The sequence below is a fragment of the Synchytrium microbalum genome, assembly GCF_006535985.1.
Source record: "Synchytrium microbalum strain JEL517 chromosome Unknown SmJEL517_scf0010, whole genome shotgun sequence".
NCBI classification, from domain to species: Eukaryota; Fungi; Chytridiomycota; class Chytridiomycetes; order Synchytriales; family Synchytriaceae; genus Synchytrium; species Synchytrium microbalum.
Window position 1 is genome coordinate 172,247 of NW_022158359.1, and position 20,971 is coordinate 193,217.

Here is a 20,971-nt window from a genome sequence, read left to right on the forward strand (position 1 = left end):
ACTTCCACATACGGAAACATTTCATCCAACCAGGTCAGCGAAGCCGCGTTGCAAGTGAGTCCGATCGTGGTTTTGGTCTTACGGTGTTGATGTAGATCTGATGTACTCAATTTGAAGACTTGTAAGTAATCGACATGGTGAAAGATCACGTCCACGAACTTTGATAAAATTCGATTAGCTCCGGGAAGCGTCGTCATTTATCCTGATCATTTGTTTCGGTTCCACCACACAAACAACACAACTTCCGTGCTCTCTTTGATTTACTTAAAAGTCTACATAAGGTAAGGCTCTCCCTCCGACTCCCTGCAAGAATAAATAGGAGCTCTCACCTTCTAACTGGTAGTTTCCTAGCTAAATTCGTGGCCTTTTGTCAGCAAAGCTGAAACCCACTGTCAAATTTCAATCGCACTATTGGTTGCGGATAGTCTATAGACAATCTGATACCTCACACTCGTCTTAATCTGAGCGCTTGCGGTTATGGCTGCAGCTTGGCAAAACTTGTAAGCTTGACATCAGTATTGAAACAAGTTGGAGTGGATCACATTCAGAATCATTGAGAGGACAGTAGCTGGCTATCCACTACAACAGCTTCTCTAGTTCTCTGATTGTGAACAGAATGCTTTCTATCTATGAGCTTTAGCCTCTTTTGCTTGGCAGATGATTTGTACTGAATCCCTCGCACCTCCAATTCTCGCTGACACATTTTACCCATAGTGTCGTTGATTGCAGATGCTATTGCTGTGAATCCGGTCAAACATGTATACCGACGTACGCTGGATCTTTCAACTCAAACAATACCTGCAGCCCTCAAACATGTAATACGATGCTGCCCATGGACTGTCCCCTAGACGGATTCATAGTATCTGAACATGTATACAGCGACGGAAAACCTCATTATTTTTATGGAGCTCTCGCCATAATATTCCTTGCACTACTGGTGATATGGGTGTCGGCCAGCCTGAAATCTCTAAATCAAAACCTGTATTCTGAAGCATATAGGAGTCGTTATATACAATTAACCAGCTTGAGACGCCAAAATGAGGATGACAATGAGCCATTACCGCCTTATGAAGGCCCGAAAGACCTTGAAGAAGGAGGAGGAGGAGACGTGCCTCCAGAGGTCATATTCGCTATCGATGGAGATGTCGATAGTGATCTTGAGGACGACCGCCCACACTACGAAGACGCGCAACGACAAGATGATGTCGTTGTTGCAGAAGAAGAAGAACAACCGTTAAACAGGCCTCAACGTAATTAAGTTTGTAGTCAGTTTTGTATCATATATATCACAACTCTAGCTCTCGATTTTAGGACTCGCGATCTTTGTTGTTGCGATGAATCTCGATACAGACTCAGAAGAAGAGTATGAGGAAGAAGAGCTATATAGAGTGTACAACCGGGAATGGGAAGGTTGGCGAACTGAAATTACCCCATTTGCACCAACATTAACGAAACGAGGATCAGTCCAATATGATGACACCCAGTCTGATATATACGACCTTGAAATCAAACCTAGAACTACTGTGTTAGATCACGAAGGCTCTTCCGACCGTCTCATCGATGGGACTCAGTGAGACCATTGGCAGCATTGAATGGAAACGTTTACTAAATTGTTGTTTTGTAGGCTACAAGCAGCAGTACAGCAAACTAAACCTACTCCAAATTATGCTATTCTTAGAACTGGACGAGGCTTACCGTACGCTCGATCTTTCAGAATCGTCTAAGCTCGTGCAAAGACCTTGACAAAAAAATCACGCCCTTGTATAGGTACATGTTCTGTAGTAATCCAGCCTATACCGCACATTTCGAATGTGCAAACTCGATATCTTTGGGTCCTGAACTAGCCATGAAAATTGTCAACCGTGGTGAAGAGACACGAGTGATATACGCTCAACAACCAATGAGCAATTTTTTCCGTTATTCTTTACTGGGACCCTCTAAAGAATCGCTCAGTGACTTGAGGCGATTTATCAAGTATCGGCCTAAAACTTATTTCATGGCAAGTCGGTGTTGCATATGTGGTTTTTGTGTTCAAAATTTCAATATGATAATCAATACATCAAAAGGATCCGGAGACTCCACCGTCTGAAGATATCCAATATCTGCTCTCGAATAACGGGACTCTTCTGTGCATTGATTCGGCATACGGCTATATAGCACGAGGCACGGACACTGGTCAACTGGAAGTACTCTGCACGGTCGGAGAGCCTCACTGGATAATTGTACATCGATTTGGTATCTTGAGTATGGTAAACAGCGTCCAGATCATTCGACGTTTAGATGATGACGATGACCGAAGCAAGGACGAAGTTTACCTTGTGGTGTCGCTAAATTCATCTGCTGTAACAAGTAAGAATGAACTAATGAGTACGCAACTTTTAGCACGATGCCCTTATTCTCATCGTTTGTTTGTAGTCATTCCGCTACAGAGGCATTCGGAACATAGAGGCCCCACAGTTCCACTTGTCACCAGACAGAAAGTGGTTCCAAAGGACAGAATACCTATAAATGACTCTAAAATCAGCCCATGTGGACGATTTTTGGCCTCGGTTGGAGATCATGGCTCTATATGGTGCGCTCCTATTCTTCAGAAGAGCAGCACGACGTCTGACGCTGCCGATGACCTAGAGGACGAAGACGTGGATGTTGATATCGAAACATTCGAAGATGGTGACGAAGGTGATGAATGGATGGATGTGGATGATGAGGGAGGTGAAGAAAGTCAAGGGTTTGAGCCTGGATCCCTGGATGATGCATCTTGGCGTGTAGGGGATATGAAAAGGATTGACATCAGTGAGTATATTGGCCTGGAGCTCCTTTGAATTTTCCCTCAACGTATTGCTCGTTTTAGAGAAAGACGTGCCTGGAGACCTCAGACGATTTTCGTCTCAATATGTATCTTGGGCTGCTGATTCTTCGGTCTTTGCATGTTCATCAAACAGCCATGCATTTGTTTTGATCTGTGATCCAAGACGACAGTGTGTCGTTCTCAAGATTGATTGTGCTGGTAAGTCAATTATATGTTTGAAGGTCTGTGGTCATTCTCTAACATCCCGACTCTCCTGGTGTTTCTCAGCTCCAACATTCGCCGTCGCATTCCATCCCTCAAGGCCCAATATTTTGGCCGTCATTCTTCAGCATTTGGTCTTGTATGTATTTGACATTGAACCTGCTTTGGCAAATCAGGGCCCAGTGTCTACTCAGATAGTACCAATCTCGTATCGCTCGCATAAGAGTGAGGTTGATGAATCGGGAGAAATCAGACGTGAAGACACAGATCGAGTATGTGAAAAGTTGACCGGATTGGTTTGGGCTTGTGATGGAAGTGCACTTTATGTCGGTAGGCAATTGTGTGGCCGGAATCTGCTTATGCGCCTTTGTGCACGATATGTGAGACTAACCTTTACTGCAAATAGGGACACGATGGGCAACGCTGTATTATCCATGTGTCGAAGTGCCTTCACTGAAAGACCTGTGCATCAAAAGGATCTATCACAGTAAAAGAGGCGAAGAACAGGACGAGAGCAAGCGACGGAAGCATTTCAATGAGCTGGAATGGTATTACATTTCACAGCATTTGGATTCAAAGCGCTGGTATTGACAAGGGATACGAACTCATGAAAACCTCGCTGTAAATTTTTTATACCTATTACATATTCCTCAAATACACTATCAATTCCACTTATATTCACAGAAATATTACGCGATGGTTTATTGTAGCTAACAGAAGTCAAGAAGAGTTTGCCTCAAACAAGATAGGTTACAGTGAACAGGGAGGAACTGGCCCAAAATGAAGTTTAGCAAGCAGCTCTCTCTTCGGTCTATTTCTGACTGGGCTCCGCATTACATAGACTATAGGTAATCTCACAATCGCAAAGCTTGTTTCACGGCGGAAGCTAACATTGATCGAATCGCATTCACAACACCTTTAACTTATTCCTTTAACTTGACTAGACGCCTCAAACGAATCATAGAAGGAGATCTAGTTGACCAACTCAGTAAAGGTTGGAACGCATCGGCATACATTACAAGCTTAAAGCATTAAAGCAAAAACACACACATTAGACAAAACCGATGAAGGAGTCGACTTGATTACCCAAATCCAAGAATCTTTTCGGAATGAACTAGACAAGGAATGCGTCAAAGTCAATACCTGGTATTTGGATCATCAACATCAAGCAGAAACAAGCTTGAAGCTCTTGACGGAAGCTTGGGATGACGAGATGCCAAAGTCGGATCAGGAGGGGTGGATGGAAGATATGGCAAAGCTGATTTCAGAGCTTGAAAATCTGGTGCGTGGGGGAGTTTGTTTGGGGTTTGGGTGAAACACCGTGGTTCTTATCGATTTGTCGCAATTCTTTAGAATGAGTTTGTAAACACCAACCTTGAGGTGAGTGCCTTTGCAATTGCCCTACTCGATATTCATTAACGTTTTTTTGGTATCGCGTGTTAGGGATTTAAAAAAATTCTCAAGGTATTTTGCACAATCGCAGTGATGACCCGGCAACCTCCTTGAACACCGACTCAGACCAATTCTTCTGTCAGAAATTCGACAAGCATATGAAAAGAAGCGATACAATGGTATTCTGGCCAACGGTGGGGACGTATGGGTTTGTAAGTTGCAAGCAGCGAAACGTCTCTCTGTTACAGTCAGGGCGTTCAACTTGATTTGCGTCTTTAGGCCAAATCGGAAATGGATGAATTGCTCTTATCGCAAGCTCAACAAGTAAGACAAAAAAACCTGCTGGTACCGAGTGATCATGCACTAGACTCAAAACCTCCTTCTATTTGTCGCAACCACTAGCAATGGCGAAAACACATACCAACAATGCCTCTGGAACCAACTGACACACTCGTCATTGTCGAATCTGTAAGCTACATAACAATAGTGAAGCACGACGTGGAACACAATCATTTCAAGTCACGAAAGTGTGATGATATTTTTTCATCTCATCACTAGGACGTACCAACTACTCCAGTACTCGATTTGGATGTTCTACCAGCTGGAAAAGTATCCTATCTCTGGATAACACTTGGCGAAGACGGATTGGGTAAGACGTACTGTGTACCTAACAGGTCCTCCCGTGATATTAGCATGTTTACATACCGCCGCTTATTATCAGGACAACCACATAAAGTGCCTGTTATTGTTGCAAAAGGCATGAAAGCTGGACCTGTTGTTGGAATGACTGCTGCATTGGTATAGAGTGCTGAAACGCATCGGTTGTTCTTTGGCTTGTTGTGACTCCTTTTGTTACATTCTCCTAGCACGGAAACGAGTTGAATGGCATACCAATTATACATCGATTATTTCGTGAAATCAACGTTAAACAGTTGTGTGGTACTGTTGTCGCTGTAGTTGTGGCAAAGTATGTCATGGTCATATTCAAGGTCATTTTTCCCTCCTTTAAAGCTTTTTTTCAATGTTGCACACACTCTGGCCTCTGACAATCCCGATCAACGTGAAATAGCACACCTGGTTTCTTACGTGGCCAACGTCATTTCTCAGAAGGCACAGATTTGAATCGAGTGATGCCTGGCAAGAAGAATGGATCATCGCCACAAGTTTACGCATTCAATCTCATGGGTAAAACGCCTCCACACAATAAGAATTTGGTGATATTTGTCAAGCTCAAATCACTTTTTACTGATACTTGCTAAACTGGTGTTTTAGAAAAAGTCATATCAAAATTTGAATGGCTGATTGATTTACATACTGCTTCAAAAGGGCGAGTCAATTCTTTATATTGCCGTGCTAATATGCTTGACACAAAGACACGCAAAATGGCGAGTTTGCAAAATCCTCAAATCATCGTCCACAACACTTCTCCTGATGGGTCATTGAGAGGTGCTGCTATGGACTTGGGTAATCAATACGCTTTCGATTCTTTTTTAGTGCAGTAAGTTCATGAAAGTTCATGTAGGAATTGCTGCCATTACTGTCGAAATCGGTGATCCAAGTCGATTCCAAAAGCGATTCGTCAAGAATGCTTTACTGGGAGTCTCCAACATATTGGCACACTTGCAAATGATTCCTTTGGAGCCGGATTTACCAGAATATCATCCGGTGGTTTGCTCCAAAAGTTATTGGATATTTGCTGACAGGGGAGGAATCTTGACGGTTTTGCCAGAGATTACAACGTATGCACAGGGTGTTGTTGTTGGTTTTTTTGTGTGGTAATACATTTGACTGGTTTGCTTGTTTCACCAACTCTGTCCAACTGTTATTAGGTGGGTCAAGAAGGGTGAACCTATTGCTCACATACATTCGTTATTTGGCGCCCTGATTCATACATACTGTGCATCCGAAGATGGTATCATTGTTGGTATGTAGAATTGGATTTGCTTTTATGGGAAGAGGTTGCATTAAAACCGGGCTTTTCTTTTGCTTTAGGAAAATCCGTTGACCCAGTATGCGAAAGTGGTAGTCGAATCCTTCACTTGGGTGTCGTTGAAGGAAACTTTGCTTCAGGTACTATTTTCGGGCCTTGCAGTCGGCAAAAAAGCGCTTGTTGCAGTTGCAGGTTGCTCATTCGCAACCGTCTTGAATATAGTTGTTCACGATGGACATCTCTGAACTTTGACAAATCCTGTATACCTTGGCCTCGAAGATCTGACTGTTGTCTTGTTACTCTGCTCATCATTTTCTTATCCCATATATATTGTCGATCCGAAATACATAACTTTATCAACAAAAACTCCCCCAAACAGAGCACTCCAAAAGAAATTATTGTTTACTGCGACGTGCCAATCCAGCAACCAAGTCCTGTAATGATCCAGATGGTGATTTTCTGCCAGTACTACTCAACATTCCACTAAGATTCTCACTCGACGAACTGCCATCCTGACGTCCTCCCTCCTGTTTCCTTGCCGATTCAGAACGTGACCGATGTAGTGACGAAAAAGCATTTGCCAATGGCGACGGTGTATTCGTCGATGAACTAGTCGACGTTGTCGAATTTGTATTGTTCGAATGTGTGGACGGTGGCGTATCAGTACTCGCTCTCCCACTCGTCGGGTTTCTAGCACTCCCCGATAAATTCTTACTGCTCCATCTCCTTGAAATACTTCGTGCGAGCGCTGACGTATAATCTCTGGTCTCAACCGAAGAGCGAGCTGCTGCCGCAGCACCAGTGGTATCATCTGAAACTGTGTCTTGCGATTCGTTTTCGCTGGACATGGCGAGGAGTTCTCCAATGTCGGATGCAGGTGCGTCCATGTGTGTGAGTAGTTCGAGAGCGTCTTGGATGTCGTGCAGCCAGTTTGAGCGGGCTTCGGGTGTTTCGGTAAAGAAGAGGTGGTCGCTGCCTTCGTAGTGGAGAGAGAATGTTGGGCTGAGAAGTGTGTCCTCTCCTAGATTGGTTTAAAAGGGGTGAGATTCGTGAAATATGGACGAGTGGCAAAAACTGATCGATTTGAGAGGAATGAATGTCACACTTTCAGGCAATCTTTTACAGCACACTTACTCTTATTTGTTCCAGCAATCGATGATGACATAGACGATGACATATCACCATCTTTCCGCTGAAGCACGAGATTCGAGTCACAAAGCTGTATCACGACCATTGAATTCCTTCCCTTCTCCGTTATCCACAGCTGGTCGACGAAAAGGTACACGTATGCTGGTTCAGGTTTCTTGGCCTTCTTCCACAAAAGTGATTGAATCAACATGTCACCCTCTGTAACGTATTTAGCTCCAAGATCCTGATTTGGAATACCTTAGCCAGGAATTTCGAGCAGCAAAAAAATGACCGACTGTTCTCGGAATTCAAGACGAACCTTGAGTGATGACTTGGCCTTATTCTTAGACACTAACGTCTCAATCCTATCCCTCGAATGATGAAACTTTTTGGCTCGATTTATTATGGTGGCTGATTCTCGGATTTGGAGTTGTGCTAGTTTGAGATTCACGAGATCAGGATGGTCCCACCATGTGTTTTTGATTAGCTCCTAGAACGCAATGCCAAAAAAGCTCGGGTTAGCATTCGCCACTGGATGTCAATTGGAGTATCTTAACTGACTTACTTTGAGCAAGAGCTCATATCTAGGTATCCTCTGAATCGGCATTATGAGGTACGACGGTAGATCAAGTTTATGAAGCACTTTCATTCCACCGGCCATATCCAAGAATGCTTCGAACTCTTTCAGTTTCACACACCGTTCTGGCAAAAAAGAAACAGACTATGTCAGCAAATGTCCTCAAACTTACCAAGAATGTCGCCGATCTTCTTACCCAAAGTCTCTCTCGAAGTCTCATAATTGTTACAGTAAGGAATATATACAGACAACCAAGCTGCCATTTGTAAGAAGGGCTCTGATATTAAAGAAGTCTCTGACCAGGATGTAATAATTGGTCTCAACTCTGCGAGGAACTGGGTGTGATGGGTGTGTATCTCTTCAATGTTTGCGAATATAGCATCGATTTCGTGTTTTCCTGACGTTGAAATGAGTTAGCTTCCACGTGCGAAAACGTACCAATAGAATTCAAAGATGGGACATACCTATCGACACCTTTCGATCATCAGATGACAGAAACAAAGCTCTCATTGGTTTTAAGAACACCTTGACAGCCATATTGAGATTCTGGAGATACGATTCCTCGGTTGCGAATATTTCCTGCACAATTTGTGTTCGTGCAAATTGGAGTTTTGTCAGGGCTGCTTGCCTATGCGTATCAGATTGATTAGCGTCATTTTGAGTATTCTATCGGTTGTTTTTGCTTGCTGCTGTGAAAGCAGCAAATAAAACCTCACGACTCACAATTTCTTTTGCCTGAATTTCCTAAACATCCTCTGTATCCTTATTGAAGATTGAATCATGTTTGGAGCTACTCGTCTCACTGTTTCCTCTGTCCGTGACCTCTCCTTGGTCACCACTTCCAACGACCGCTACATGGAGCAAAAAAGGAGCCTATAAGTTGCCGGTATGACTAAATGCCAAACCAGGCTTTGGTCCTTACCTCAGAAGCCTGAGATTTTACCCTCTTCAATTCACTCTGTCTCTTCAAAGTTGATTTACTCCCAGCCCTCCTCAATTCACCATCATTTAACACCAATTCCAAAGATAAGGGTGTAAGCGGGCTATCTAGTCTGTCCACGACGGTAGACGTATATGCCTTGTCGACAGGCGATGAGGATGCATGCCGAGAATCCAGTATCGATCCCTTATTGGACGCAGATACCAGAGGCGAAGTGATTTTGGGAGATGAGGGGGACTTGAGTGTGGAATCCGAGTTTATAGTACTGCCCAAATACGAGCGTTCGACAGATGTGGATGGTGACGTTGGTGTTAACGAGAGAGGTATAATGGGAAGTTGATACGCTCCAGCACTTTGTGGAGATTCCTGGAGACAAATACGATTTAAAAAGGGAAGATGAACCTCGAAGGTCACATGTTTAGCTTTTTGGGTCTCTCACTTACCTCCATAGTGGCTATAAAGTGCGCAACTTGCGATTGGTTTCACTTTTCTTTTTGAGTTTGTTAGTGGGGTGGTCTGGATGAAAATTTCCGACGGTGACATAGCGTTTTAAGAAGTGCAAATAAATGAGAATCGCGTCTTGCTTTCTGACTAGCTGCGGGTTTCGACCTTGCTTGCATCACACTAAATCTATTTCTCACTCTCAACAAAGTAGAAACTTGAAAGAACTGGATTGTGTTTTACAAAGAAAATCGTGTCCAAATGAACTCAAAATGATTTAGATCGATGGATCTTACGCGACATTCAATGCTTTGTTGATGCCTCTCTTCATCCATTTCAAAGTCATACAACTACAAAAAAAACTTTGTGAAGATGACAGTAGCCGCAAACATGTCGATTAATGTAGGCCTAATAGGTAGCGGACTCGTAGGCACAGCTCTCCTCGAACAACTAGCATCTCACGGCTCTCCCAAAATCAACATCATCGCAATACTATCCACATCTAAACTAATACTTCACACTCCTACACCATCAACACCCGGTCTAGACTTGTCGAACTGGAAGAAGCAACTCCCAAAAGCCAAACCAGCAGATTTACACATCTTTGAAGAACATCTGGCTCGTAATGGGCCCAGTTGTATCGTGGATTGCACTGCAAGTGCCGACATTGCGTCAAAATATGTCGGGTGGATGAAGAGGAACATTCATGTTGTCACGCCCAACAAGAAGGCATTCTCCGGTGATTTTAAGGTCTGGAAGGAGATTAGAAGTATACACGTGTCTGGGAAGGCATTGTGTTTTCATGAAGCTACAGTTGGGTGAGTTTGACAGGAAAGACCTACTCCAAAGTGTCATATTGTTTGAAAGGCAACAAGCATCTCATGACATACTTTATACATTAGTGCTGGTCTACCAATCCTATCCACTCTATACGACATGATTGCAACAGGCGATGAAGTCGTGAAAGTCGAAGGCATATTCTCAGGAACACTATCATACATCTTCAACAACTTTTCATCCACATCCTCAGCCTCATCATCCACATTCTCACAAATCGTAAAAGGTGCCAAAGAGCTAGGATACACTGAACCAGACCCGCGTGACGATCTCAACGGAATGGATATGGCCAGAAAAGTAGTCATATTAGGACGTATAGCTGGCTTGAATTTGTCGCTAGAGACTCTTGATGTGGAGAATATTGTACCTACTGAATTACGATCGTGCCCTACCGCAGATGAGTTTATGAGTAAATTGCCTGGTTCGGATGATCATTTTAGAGCGTTGAATTATTTGGCGAGGGCTGGTGGTGAGGTGTTGAGATATGTGGGGGTTGTGGATCCGAAGGGAGCTAGTTCTGTCAAGTTGATGAGGTGAGTGTTGCTTGTTTTGTTGACGAGAGTTGTATGGAATAAAAACAACCTGTACTAACACTAAGGCATAGATATCCAGCCTCACACCCGTTTGCCGGCATGAAGGGCAGTGACAATGTTATTGCTATTACTACCCAAAGATTCCCAAATCCACTCATCATACAAGGTGCAGGTGCTGGTGATGCTGTCACCGCTTTTGGAGTGTTTAGTGATCTGCTCAAAGTCTGGAGCAGTGTCGCAAAGTAGAAAACATTATCAAGACAGTGTTGTGATGCAAAGTAGAGTTGGTATTATAAGTTAGTTGGAAGATAATATACAAAGGTATTAGAATGGCCACCAGGAGCTCCTTGTTATCGGCTTATTCTTCTTTTCAGCATCCAGCCGTTCCTTTTCCAGAGCTAGAGACTTCCATTGATCAACTTCACGTTGCAGTTGAGATAGACGTTCTTCTTCCTTGTTGCGGTATTCTGATAGACAAAGTCAGCTTGCTTTGCACATCCATCTAACTACAAAGAAACGCAACCAACCTTCAAAGTCAAGCCGTATCCACGCATACTGAGCTCCAATAAAGGTCAATGAAGTCCATACAAGAGCAGATGCAATAGGTCGTCCAAATCTGTCATGAAAAGACAATGCCTTTGGTGGTGCACCAAATGGCTCTGTAGACGACGTTGTGGATGACTGTCTTGTAGCGTGATTTTTCATGATGCGAGCGTATATGAATGCTCTTTTCCCTATAGCCGTCATTGCCGTGTTTGTCCAATAAGCACGATTCTACATGTTAGAAAAGACAAACGCTTAGCTTCAAGGATGGACAAGCTCAATTACTATGGCGACGCGGACGAAGATGACAGTGATAGAGACTCGTTACCTGATTCTAGCCGTAAACGTCGCAACAAGTCCACGCAAAACAAGGGCAAGAAACGAGCTAAAAACAACGAGGACGAGGAATTGCTGGTTTTCGGATACGAAGCACATTTATTTCGTGATGATGATGTAGCTGCTAGTATAGAAACTGATCGACTTCAGAAGTGGAAGAATCGGGGTGATCTCATGGATAGGTAACGAAAAGAGATCACAAACAAATTTCGACCATTTGAAAATGATGCCAATGTGAGCTCAGCTTTGAAGGATGGAGCCAATTAGAATTCAAGAATGAATTACTTTGAAACCAGATTACGTTCTGACTCGTCGAATTAATGAACGGTTGCAACAGAGAAACCACATGTACTTACTACGATTTGATGCAGCCCTACGTACTTTTGTTTCCGTTTTGCTTCACTTCATACGTAACTAACTGGGACTCTTTGTTTAGGTTCGACGTTCGGCATTTAATCGATAACGAGCGAGATCTGGACGGTGGTGATTATATACCTCTCTCACCTAAAGCTAGAGATGAAGAAGCTCTCGCTGAAGAAGAGAGATGGACGGATCTTCCTGTTGAAGAAGACGAAGAAGGAGAGAGCGATGAAGGAGAAGGTGGTCGTGAAGGTATGCCAAAAAGAAGTGCTCTTAAGTTCGATACATTGTCTATTATTTGACTCAAACGCAAGATTCCCCGCTGGACACATCGTCCATTGTCTGACTCAAACCACTCTTGTCTCTTAGGCAACAACATCAAATCAAAGTACCCTGCTCCCCAATACATTCCGCCACCTCCTTTAGAAGAACCCATACAACCTCCACCGCCCCCACCTCCTCCAGACGGAACAATAGTGAAACTAAAAGTACCAGCCAAACAAGGCATGCTTCCTCCACCAACTCAACAACTCGCAGATATAATAGAAAAGACAGCCAAAATCGTACATGACAGTGGTAAACCACAGCTCGAAATCGTTATAAAGACTCGGCAAGCTGGACGTCCAGAGTTTGGGTTTATGGAGAGTGGACATTACTTGTTCCCGTATTACACGCATGTCAAGAATATGATGAAGTTGGGGCTTGCTGGGTATACTTCTGATGATGAGGACGAAGAAGAGGAGGAAGAAACGAACGAGGATGATAAAGCTGTGAATGAGAGTAAAGAGGAGGCTAATGTAGATGGACAAGAGCAACAGCGAGACACAACACCTGCTGCAACTGAATACGTAGATCTAGAAGCACATCAACAATCGCAAGTAGAAGATGCCATTATAATGGACGTATTGGAAAAGACTGCTAATGCAGTAGCGCGAAATCCAGAGCTTGAATCGCTGCTGAAGCAAAAAAATGCAGGTGATTCGAGGTTTGCATTCTTGTTACCATGGTCGTCACTCAATCCTATATATGCTGCGAGGGTGAAACAGTTGCGAGAGTGGTATGCTAGTATGTAATATATAATATAGTGTAAAGTACAATGTACCAAGCTGCGTGTGGAGTCGTGTGTAATCACCATGTGTTGTGTGTTGACACGTCGTTTTCAAGCCTGTTTATCAGCAATTTGTAGCTATTGACGCGTAGAGACCAAGTTCTAGTATGCGATATCTGCGATAGTGCCCTCGTTCCCCGATACTGGACGGTTGAAATTCTTTCATGAAGTGCGGCTACTCCACTTGGGTTGAGAATTAAAGTTACAGCGAAAATATACGAACGCATCGCAGACTCCGTAGTATTTATCGCATTTGCAGCAACTATTCTAGCGTGTTTATCGTCTCCTTTGTCTACAGAAACGTCTCTGATCACTCTCATCACGCAAACAAACACCTATCATTGAGCTCGATACATCTCCAACTAACAGGAATTGAGAAACTACAGAGAAAAAGACATTTCCCTGTACAGTTGTCATTATATTTATTGAGACCTAGCGCCAAGGTACGTCAAGGACAGCATCGTAATATGAAGCTTATGAAATTCTCATTGACTGCTTGAGATCTTCCTCGCTTGACGAAATCACGTATCTTCCGGACAAAGAAACTGACAGATACCAATATGATCATAGGAACTAGGGAACTAGGCTATTTAAAATCATTCACTCCATCAGAGTGATTGCTTGCCTATAATATAACCACACGTCTCAAACACCTCATCACATCACGAATCCCTCAACATCACACCGGTGATCGTTTGTCCTTGTAAATCCATCTTTAAATAAGTAGATACTCACGCAAAATATCTCAACAAACTCCCACAATCAACATCAACGAGGAACGAGAATCATGGTCAAGCACAGCTCAACTGCCACCACCACAACGCTCACACCAAGACCATCAAAGACAACAGCAACAAACTCGGTCTCAGAACTCGTAAGAAGCATATCAGAAAACCTCGCTTCCCACAACCACATTGTCATCTTTGCAGACATGGATGTCTTCCAAGTCATTGCGAAAAAGAATCCAACTACTGGCAAGGTCGAATATACACAAGCAATTGATACCAGTAGTAACAGTAGCGATATGATGCCTCCTCCTCCACCATTGACGAAAGCATCACCACCTCGCCACACTCATACTGTCGGTAGCGGCAACAACGGGAGTGGGAAGAAGGGATCAGCTCGGAGGAGAACTGTATCTACATCATCATCAGCTTCATCTGCAGCAACTACTATTGAATACGATGATTGTGATCATGATGATGAGGACGAATATGACTTGAATGGGTGTGATGATGGTAAAGCTAGTAGCACTGGACGGACCAAGGATGCCAAAAAGACTCATCAGCAACCAGCAGTATCATCTGCTTCTCAACCACTCAAAGACTTTTTGGGATTCTTGATGAAGATATTCAAGTCTCATGATGATACTACCACTGTTATTGTGAGATCCTTTGTACGTGAAGTCAGACATGGTTATGTGTCCAGTGGTGTTGTTGAATGTCGTGAAGGTATGCTTTACGAGTTACGTGTTAATGGGGAGGTCGTTTTGTTCTTACATTGCAACCATAACAGACCCATGTGTATGCACCAAAGGCGACGAATGCCACTTGGACCGCGTCCACGAAATCAGAGGATACAGTATTCACAGCCAAGGTGGCAAAAGATCTGAATCTACTCAATGCCAGCCAATGTCCCAAGACGATTTACGGGACTTTTTGGCAGATCAATTTGGTGGTGACTTGGCACCTTATGAAGTGGTATACTAGGATTATTAGGGTCTTGTCGTATTCCTCTCTTTGCTAGTTTATATAGTTAGTTAGATAGTTTGTTGAGGCTGCTAAGGATAAGAAGGTTTGCTGTTACTAACATTATTCCCAACGTATGAAGAAAAGTCTGGCGCACGATAAAATTGTAGTTGAAGAAGAATCTCATTTGTATAGCCGTAGCAAAATATAACGTTAGGCTTTCCCCTTGTAAGATTCTTGCTGGTGAGCTGGCACGTTTTGCAGCAGATGGTTCCTCGTCATCTCGCTTTCCAGCGTGGAAGATAAGGTGAGAAGGCTTGCTGGTAATTTCAGAGGTGAGTCTTCCTCTCGACTCGTCGTTGGCCTGAGTGTCCAAACACGTATTCTATATGTGTTAAAATGATGGAACGTTCGGATGTGGTTTTGAACATGTTCAGAACTTCGAAACAGCTGGATCATGTTTGGATCTATATTATGACGCGTACTAACTGTGTCCTTCATATTCTATGTAGGCTGGAGCTCGTACATCAACGACATCAAACATGTGCCAACACCCAAGATCGAATTCGTTCCCTGCTCCAGGACCATCATCATCGTGTGAAACGACCGTTTTCATCTATTGAAACATTGGCATGAGCTAGTAATAGTGGTAGAATTCCACGACCTTCGACCAACAGATCGTCGCATCGCAAGCCACAGTGAGCATCATTCAACGACAACCTATCACTAGGATCATGATTAAACAGGCTTACGCAACAAGAAGAGCTTCAGCTCGTATAAGCTGGCCGGATCAATCGCTCATCGCATTGCTCTACTGCTTGTTTTGAATTGATGAATCCGTAATCTCAAGTCTTTGAATCTGAGCTGTAATCTGTTCAAGGTTTCAAGAAAGCTGATATTAGCCAGGAATTGAAGGCATGAAGGGTGAAACGGACGTTTGCACCATCGGTTTTCTGGACCCTTTTTGGCTGAAGAAAAGTCAAACATACATACAAACCAAGAGGGACTGACTACTTTTTGTTGTACACTGAAGTTTGAGGTTGGCACCAACAAGTTCTGTGTGGAAACAACCAACCACCACCCAAAAGTACACACGAATAGGTCACTGGTTAAATGCGACAGTTTTATTTTAGGTTGAAGAATGAAAGACACTTCTTTTCTTTTACACGTTAAAAATTGTTGTTGCGGGGGACCTTTGGTTTGATTGAATGGTTTCAACCAAAAAAGTCACGACACCCATTTCCTTACAAAAAAATTACAGAAAAACAACTCAAATATAAATGAAAATCCCCACCAAAAGAAAGTACCATAAACCACAAACTTCTCTCCCACCCTCACTCCCAACGTACTATGTGTCTCTTCTGTTGTGTTTTACATTTCACCTGCTGGTACAAACGGCGGGCTCATGACATTCAGCGACCCTCCAGGCGACGCAGCATTCCAACCATTACGTGGCATAGACAGTGTAATCGGGTATCCGTTGACTGCCTGTACGTTTGGGAAGCCATTAGACATGACGGCATTGACTGCATTCATCATATTCATATTAGCCATTCCATTCATAATGGCTGACATGCTACTACCGTTTACAGGCGACGTGGATGAGGGGCCATCTGAAGTAGATCGTTTGCCTAGAGGGTTTTTCGAGTATGATAGGCGGATACCACCCTTGGTCGAGTTTGATAGTGGGTTGCCGTATAGTTCTCGGAGTGCTAGATTGGCACATGCTACATCTTCAAACTCGACAAAGCATTGTGGGTATGGAGATGCAGCCTATTGGGGTTGAAACTGGTGTTAAAATCTCCTTTGTTGTGAACAGATGAAAAAAAAAACGATTCTTGTAAAGTAATGACTGACTTGCCTTAGTTAATGGACCACTTGGACGCTGTCTGAAACAGAGTCGTTTATATCCTACACATTTAGAAAATAGAGCCCTCAACTCTTCTTCGGAAGTATTCATCGGCAGATTGCCCACATAACTGCAAAAAAAGAATGTCGCAGAGTTAGCGATAATGCACACTTAGATGGAGTCAACGCGTAACATCCCATAACAGCACAATCAACTTACAGGGTGTTGCACGGCGGATAATCCGTCACTCGCGGATCAGAGTTACGAGATGCATTATCAGACAGAGATGCAGATCGTGGCAGCGACGTATTTCCATACGAAGCAAATCCATTCGCTTGACCATTACCAGATGGCGACGATGATGCTCCACTACCAGCCTGACTAGTGGAATTAGAAGAACCATTTCCATTCATATTGGCCATACGTTCCGATAATAGAGATTCCGATTGATACAAGGCTGAATTAAACCCACGTTGACTACTTCCATTATTACTACTAGATGCAGTATTATTGTTGCCGTTGGTGCTACTTCCATTGGCGAATGCTTCAGCCGGTGTTGTTGTACTAAATCGACGTTCAGTGTTGTGAGTGTTTCCATTCGTAGATGGACCTCCAGATGTAGGCGACGCCTGAGACGACGATCCATTACTGCGTGACAGTAGCGTATTCATCATTACTGGGTCAATCATTTCACTATATCCTCGTTCATATGAAGATCGTTCCATTAGCGATGGCGGAGTGCGTATTCCACTCGAAGGAGCTGTAATGGATGTTGGACGAGACGAGGTCGCGGAATCCATACCACTCATCTCACTGCCATATGACGTGGCTCCGTCCATGAATCCGCTGTATGAATCACTTCCAGCGTCCTTGTTGTAGGGTGCAGGTGACGATGCGGATCGAGTCAGCCTTGACGATTCACCTGGATAAATATCGAGATAGTCTACTTGAGATAAGATATCTCGCGGAATTGGCGGAGCGTATTGGTAATCGGTATCAACATATAGTTCCTTGCTTGAGATGTTGGCGACAGTAGATCTTCGACCCATACTGTTGTATGAGGCGCCGGTCATCATCATCATTAGATTATCATTAGACAGTCCTCTCTTCGTATGCAGATTCTGTAATATTATTTTGGTTGACGAAGGTGAGCGATCTGGTGCGTTTCACTGAATCATAAAAACATGACATCCTGTTGATTAGCCATTACCTTTTTGGCCATTTCTGCCTTTAGGATGGAATTCTTTTCTGCATCTACTTTTCGACCATTCAATACCCTTAATGCTTCTAACGATTCCAATCGCGACGAGAATTTAGCAAACCCAATCTGTGTTTTAGTGAAGCGGAAGCAATGTGAGCGATTCGAACTTCTTGCATAGACGAGCCCTCACGTATTAATTCATACCGTTACTCCATTAGATCCCCTCCCATTCCTTCCACTCTCGTCAATCGAAGTTGGCGACACAGCGTTGTCGGCATTTGACGATAAAGCTGGTGGTGGAATTTTAAGAGTAGCCGCCTCAAACCCGGGACAGAATGTAAACATATTCTGGAACTCTCGTTCTAGCATATCATCAGGAAAACCTACTACAAATATAGTTGTAATCTCTTCCTGTGGAGAATTCATCATGTTGGCATTGTGACCCATTTGCGATGTTTGTATATGGTGTAATGAGTTTGTAGGTAGCGATGTAGATAGCATTTGGGAGGGCAGTACCATTGGTGTAGGGGAGATACTGCTTTGAGAGGCGTAATATTGGTTGTAACCTGACTGATATTGATGATTGGGTATTGGACCAGATGCTGGTGACGGTAATTGCGTCTGGCCATAAAGAGATGTAGCGTCAAACTGATCTTCATAACTTGACGAAGACAGCTGTGGGTTTGATGCCGGTGATAATATCAGGTCACCGTTGACTGAGGACATGATTTAAATGTCCCCTACGTCCTTCTACAGATTTACAAGGCCAGTATAAGGAATTTTCAAGTGAATTGCAAGCCTAAATGCGAACAAAATGTATTAATGGTGGGTTGAACTGAATGAAATCAACTTCGCATGTTTGTCTCCACAATTTGAGGTGGTTGCAACATTCTCGACGATTGCGGTTAGAAACAAGTCTACTTACTGGACAAGATAGTGCGATGCACTTTAAATGCTATCAGCGCCCGTCTAATCGTCTCTCTTTCTTCGTAGTCGTGCTGTAAATCCGAGTTTCTTGTTATGGGGGACACGTTCCTCCACAACCACGTTTGCCGAGAGTTACACCCTTACTAGGAAATTGGCACGCGATTTGAACAAATAATATATCATTTGATCTCGATATTGTCAGATCTGGGTCTCTCTCGCCGTGTTTCAACAGTTTGCTCTCGCTTTGAATTCGCAACTCAGGGTCTTGATTTCTTGACGGTCCAAGACAAACGAACCAATGAACAACCAGATGTCAATCCAGAGCATCAACGCATTAATCACGTCCGGAATCTGATGCAACAAAAAGGTGGGGATCAACTTCTGTGTATTAACCTTCAAAGCTTGACATTGACAGTCTTCCACCATCTATTGCAAAAGATTGTTAATAAGCGCGATTTATGAAGACCAGATGACAATGACTTACGGGTAGAAACTTGGTAGATCGCGTGGGACTCTAATAGGTAACGAAATCGTGAGTGGGCTGACGTGGCACAATCAACCCAAGTTTAGTTACCTTCCAGGGAACTGAGGAGGTCTCTTTTGTAAGAAACTAGCAACGCCCTAATAATTCATGGCATTGGAAAGGGCATGTGGTCATTGGAACCCTGAAACAAGCAACTTACCTCTTTTCCGTCACCTTGGCCCAATTCAAACACTGAAGGCGAATCCAACAAATGCTGACCCTCAGGAGTGCCAGCGTCGCGCCACATCAATGCCTAAGTATGCGTTCGCGTTGAGTTGTCAATTGCAATATTCTCGAAAGACGATTTCCATCATATATACCTTTGAAACAGCCAACGAGACCAAACTGCAGTTATCAGCCACCTCATGAGCTAGTTTGAGAGCGGCTGGGAGAACGTCTTCGGGCTTGTCAACTAATTCAGCCCAGAGTCCTGATAATGACGGGTGAGATGCCTTTTGTACTCTGCCAGACATTGTGACCTGAAATAACAACGCAACGTGTGAGAATTATCGGAATGTGATGGCAAGAACTTTCGATAAGTCACTATCGTACCTCCAGAGCTCTGGCATGCCCAATCAGTTTTGGTAGAAAGTATGTTGAAGCAGCTGCCAAAGAAGACGCTATGTAAGTACATCATCACGCTTGTATTTGAGCCAGGCTACGTATACCTTCAGCTGTGACACCGCGGCGAGCGAAAACGAATCCGATCTTGGCGTCTAGATATGAACATGTGAGCAACACATATTGAATCGAATGACGAACTTAGAACATACCTTTATGAGTGACACGAAAGTCGCACGGAAGCGTACACGTAGCTCCAATACCAACAGCAACACCACTTTCAAGAAGACGAATGTTAATCAAAGTTCCTCTCACACTTGACCTTTCAAACCAAGACATACTTGATGGCAGCAATAGTAACCTTCCTCATCCTGAAAGCAGTCAGAGTAAAAGTTCCTCCAGAATCACGATGCTCTAAGTGTCCCAGGTTAGTGATGCGTTTCTGCAAAGTCAAACCTCTCGTCCACCAACCTCGTTCTTCAAAGGTAGTGACCTCAGAACCACCCGAACTAAAGTTATCATCAGCAGACAATGCCAAACCAGCACAGAAAGCCTTGCCAGCACCTGTTCGATTCCAAAGGACGTGTTAAGCTACCATGTGTGACCGTGCATGTTGATGTGTGTATGATGCTTTACCCGTCAATATCACTACTTTGACATTGTCGTCCAGGTCAAGGCGTTCAAAGGTTGCTATAAGCTCATCGGTAATAGCCCGGTTCCATACATTCATTCTAACAAGGAAGCAAAAAGAGTTAGTAGCGTCATTTCCACAAGAAACACAGAAGCTGGTTTGAAGTTCTTACGGAGGGTTGTTTATGGACACGATGGCCACATTGCCGTCCATACGAACTGAGGTTTTGGTGCCCATCGCTGTTTGATAATTAAAACTCACGAAAAATGGATATGGTGACGAAACAGGTGTATGAACTTCTTCACGATGCCTTGAAGCTAACCGCGTGCAATTAGATCTACTACCAGCATACATAAATAGTCAGTTTCGGTCTTTAGAGCCTGTCGCAACGGGTTACTGCGCGATCATACGTGATGCCGATTGATTTTCGACTTTTTTGTAGCTATAGAACGCGTT

General features: G+C 43.6%; 5 protein-coding genes across 5 annotated transcripts; 3 read left to right on the top strand and 2 right to left on the bottom strand.

Annotated features, from left to right (window-relative positions):
• Positions 1-823: 823 nt before the first annotated feature.
• On the top strand, positions 824-6,577 carry SmJEL517_g02395 (uncharacterized protein; the record flags this gene model as incomplete). Its single annotated transcript, XM_031168323.1, has 25 exons — positions 824-1,250; positions 1,312-1,570; positions 1,625-1,696; positions 1,768-1,879; positions 2,067-2,349; positions 2,416-2,793; positions 2,852-3,007; positions 3,077-3,340; positions 3,417-3,474; positions 3,955-4,004; positions 4,066-4,292; positions 4,364-4,390; positions 4,454-4,474; positions 4,546-4,614; positions 4,682-4,726; positions 4,805-4,870; positions 4,961-5,051; positions 5,124-5,200; positions 5,269-5,369; positions 5,472-5,587; positions 5,675-5,866; positions 5,925-6,141; positions 6,232-6,326; positions 6,395-6,472; positions 6,555-6,577. 25 exons carry the CDS (start codon positions 824-826, stop codon positions 6,575-6,577), a joined length of 3,504 nt encoding a protein of 1,167 aa, XP_031025630.1.
• A 3,231-nt stretch (positions 6,578-9,808) lies between these two features.
• Positions 9,809-11,034, top strand: HOM6 (homoserine dehydrogenase; the record flags this gene model as incomplete). The annotated part of the gene is made up of 3 exons (XM_031168324.1): positions 9,809-10,236; positions 10,321-10,788; positions 10,860-11,034. 3 exons carry the CDS (start codon positions 9,809-9,811, stop codon positions 11,032-11,034), a joined length of 1,071 nt encoding a protein of 356 aa, XP_031025633.1.
• A 564-nt stretch (positions 11,035-11,598) lies between these two features.
• SmJEL517_g02397 (uncharacterized protein) lies at positions 11,599-13,100 on the top strand (the record flags this gene model as incomplete). The annotated part of the gene is made up of 3 exons (XM_031168325.1): positions 11,599-11,849; positions 12,104-12,279; positions 12,397-13,100. The coding sequence occupies 3 exons, from the start codon at positions 11,599-11,601 to the stop codon at positions 13,098-13,100; spliced, it is 1,131 nt and encodes a 376-aa protein (XP_031025632.1).
• Positions 13,101-16,194: 3,094 nt separating this feature from the next.
• On the bottom strand, positions 16,195-18,599 carry SmJEL517_g02398 (uncharacterized protein; the record flags this gene model as incomplete). The annotated part of the gene is made up of 5 exons (XM_031168326.1): positions 16,195-16,596; positions 16,739-16,802; positions 16,892-17,793; positions 17,883-17,999; positions 18,078-18,599. The coding sequence occupies 5 exons, from the start codon at positions 18,597-18,599 to the stop codon at positions 16,195-16,197; spliced, it is 2,007 nt and encodes a 668-aa protein (XP_031025629.1).
• A 596-nt stretch (positions 18,600-19,195) lies between these two features.
• On the bottom strand, positions 19,196-20,752 carry SmJEL517_g02399 (uncharacterized protein; the record flags this gene model as incomplete). The annotated part of the gene is made up of 12 exons (XM_031168327.1): positions 19,196-19,226; positions 19,285-19,314; positions 19,375-19,421; positions 19,484-19,576; positions 19,644-19,802; positions 19,876-19,943; positions 19,992-20,039; positions 20,097-20,161; positions 20,226-20,298; positions 20,356-20,448; positions 20,521-20,615; positions 20,688-20,752. The coding sequence occupies 12 exons, from the start codon at positions 20,750-20,752 to the stop codon at positions 19,196-19,198; spliced, it is 867 nt and encodes a 288-aa protein (XP_031025628.1).
• Positions 20,753-20,971: the final 219 nt, after the last annotated feature.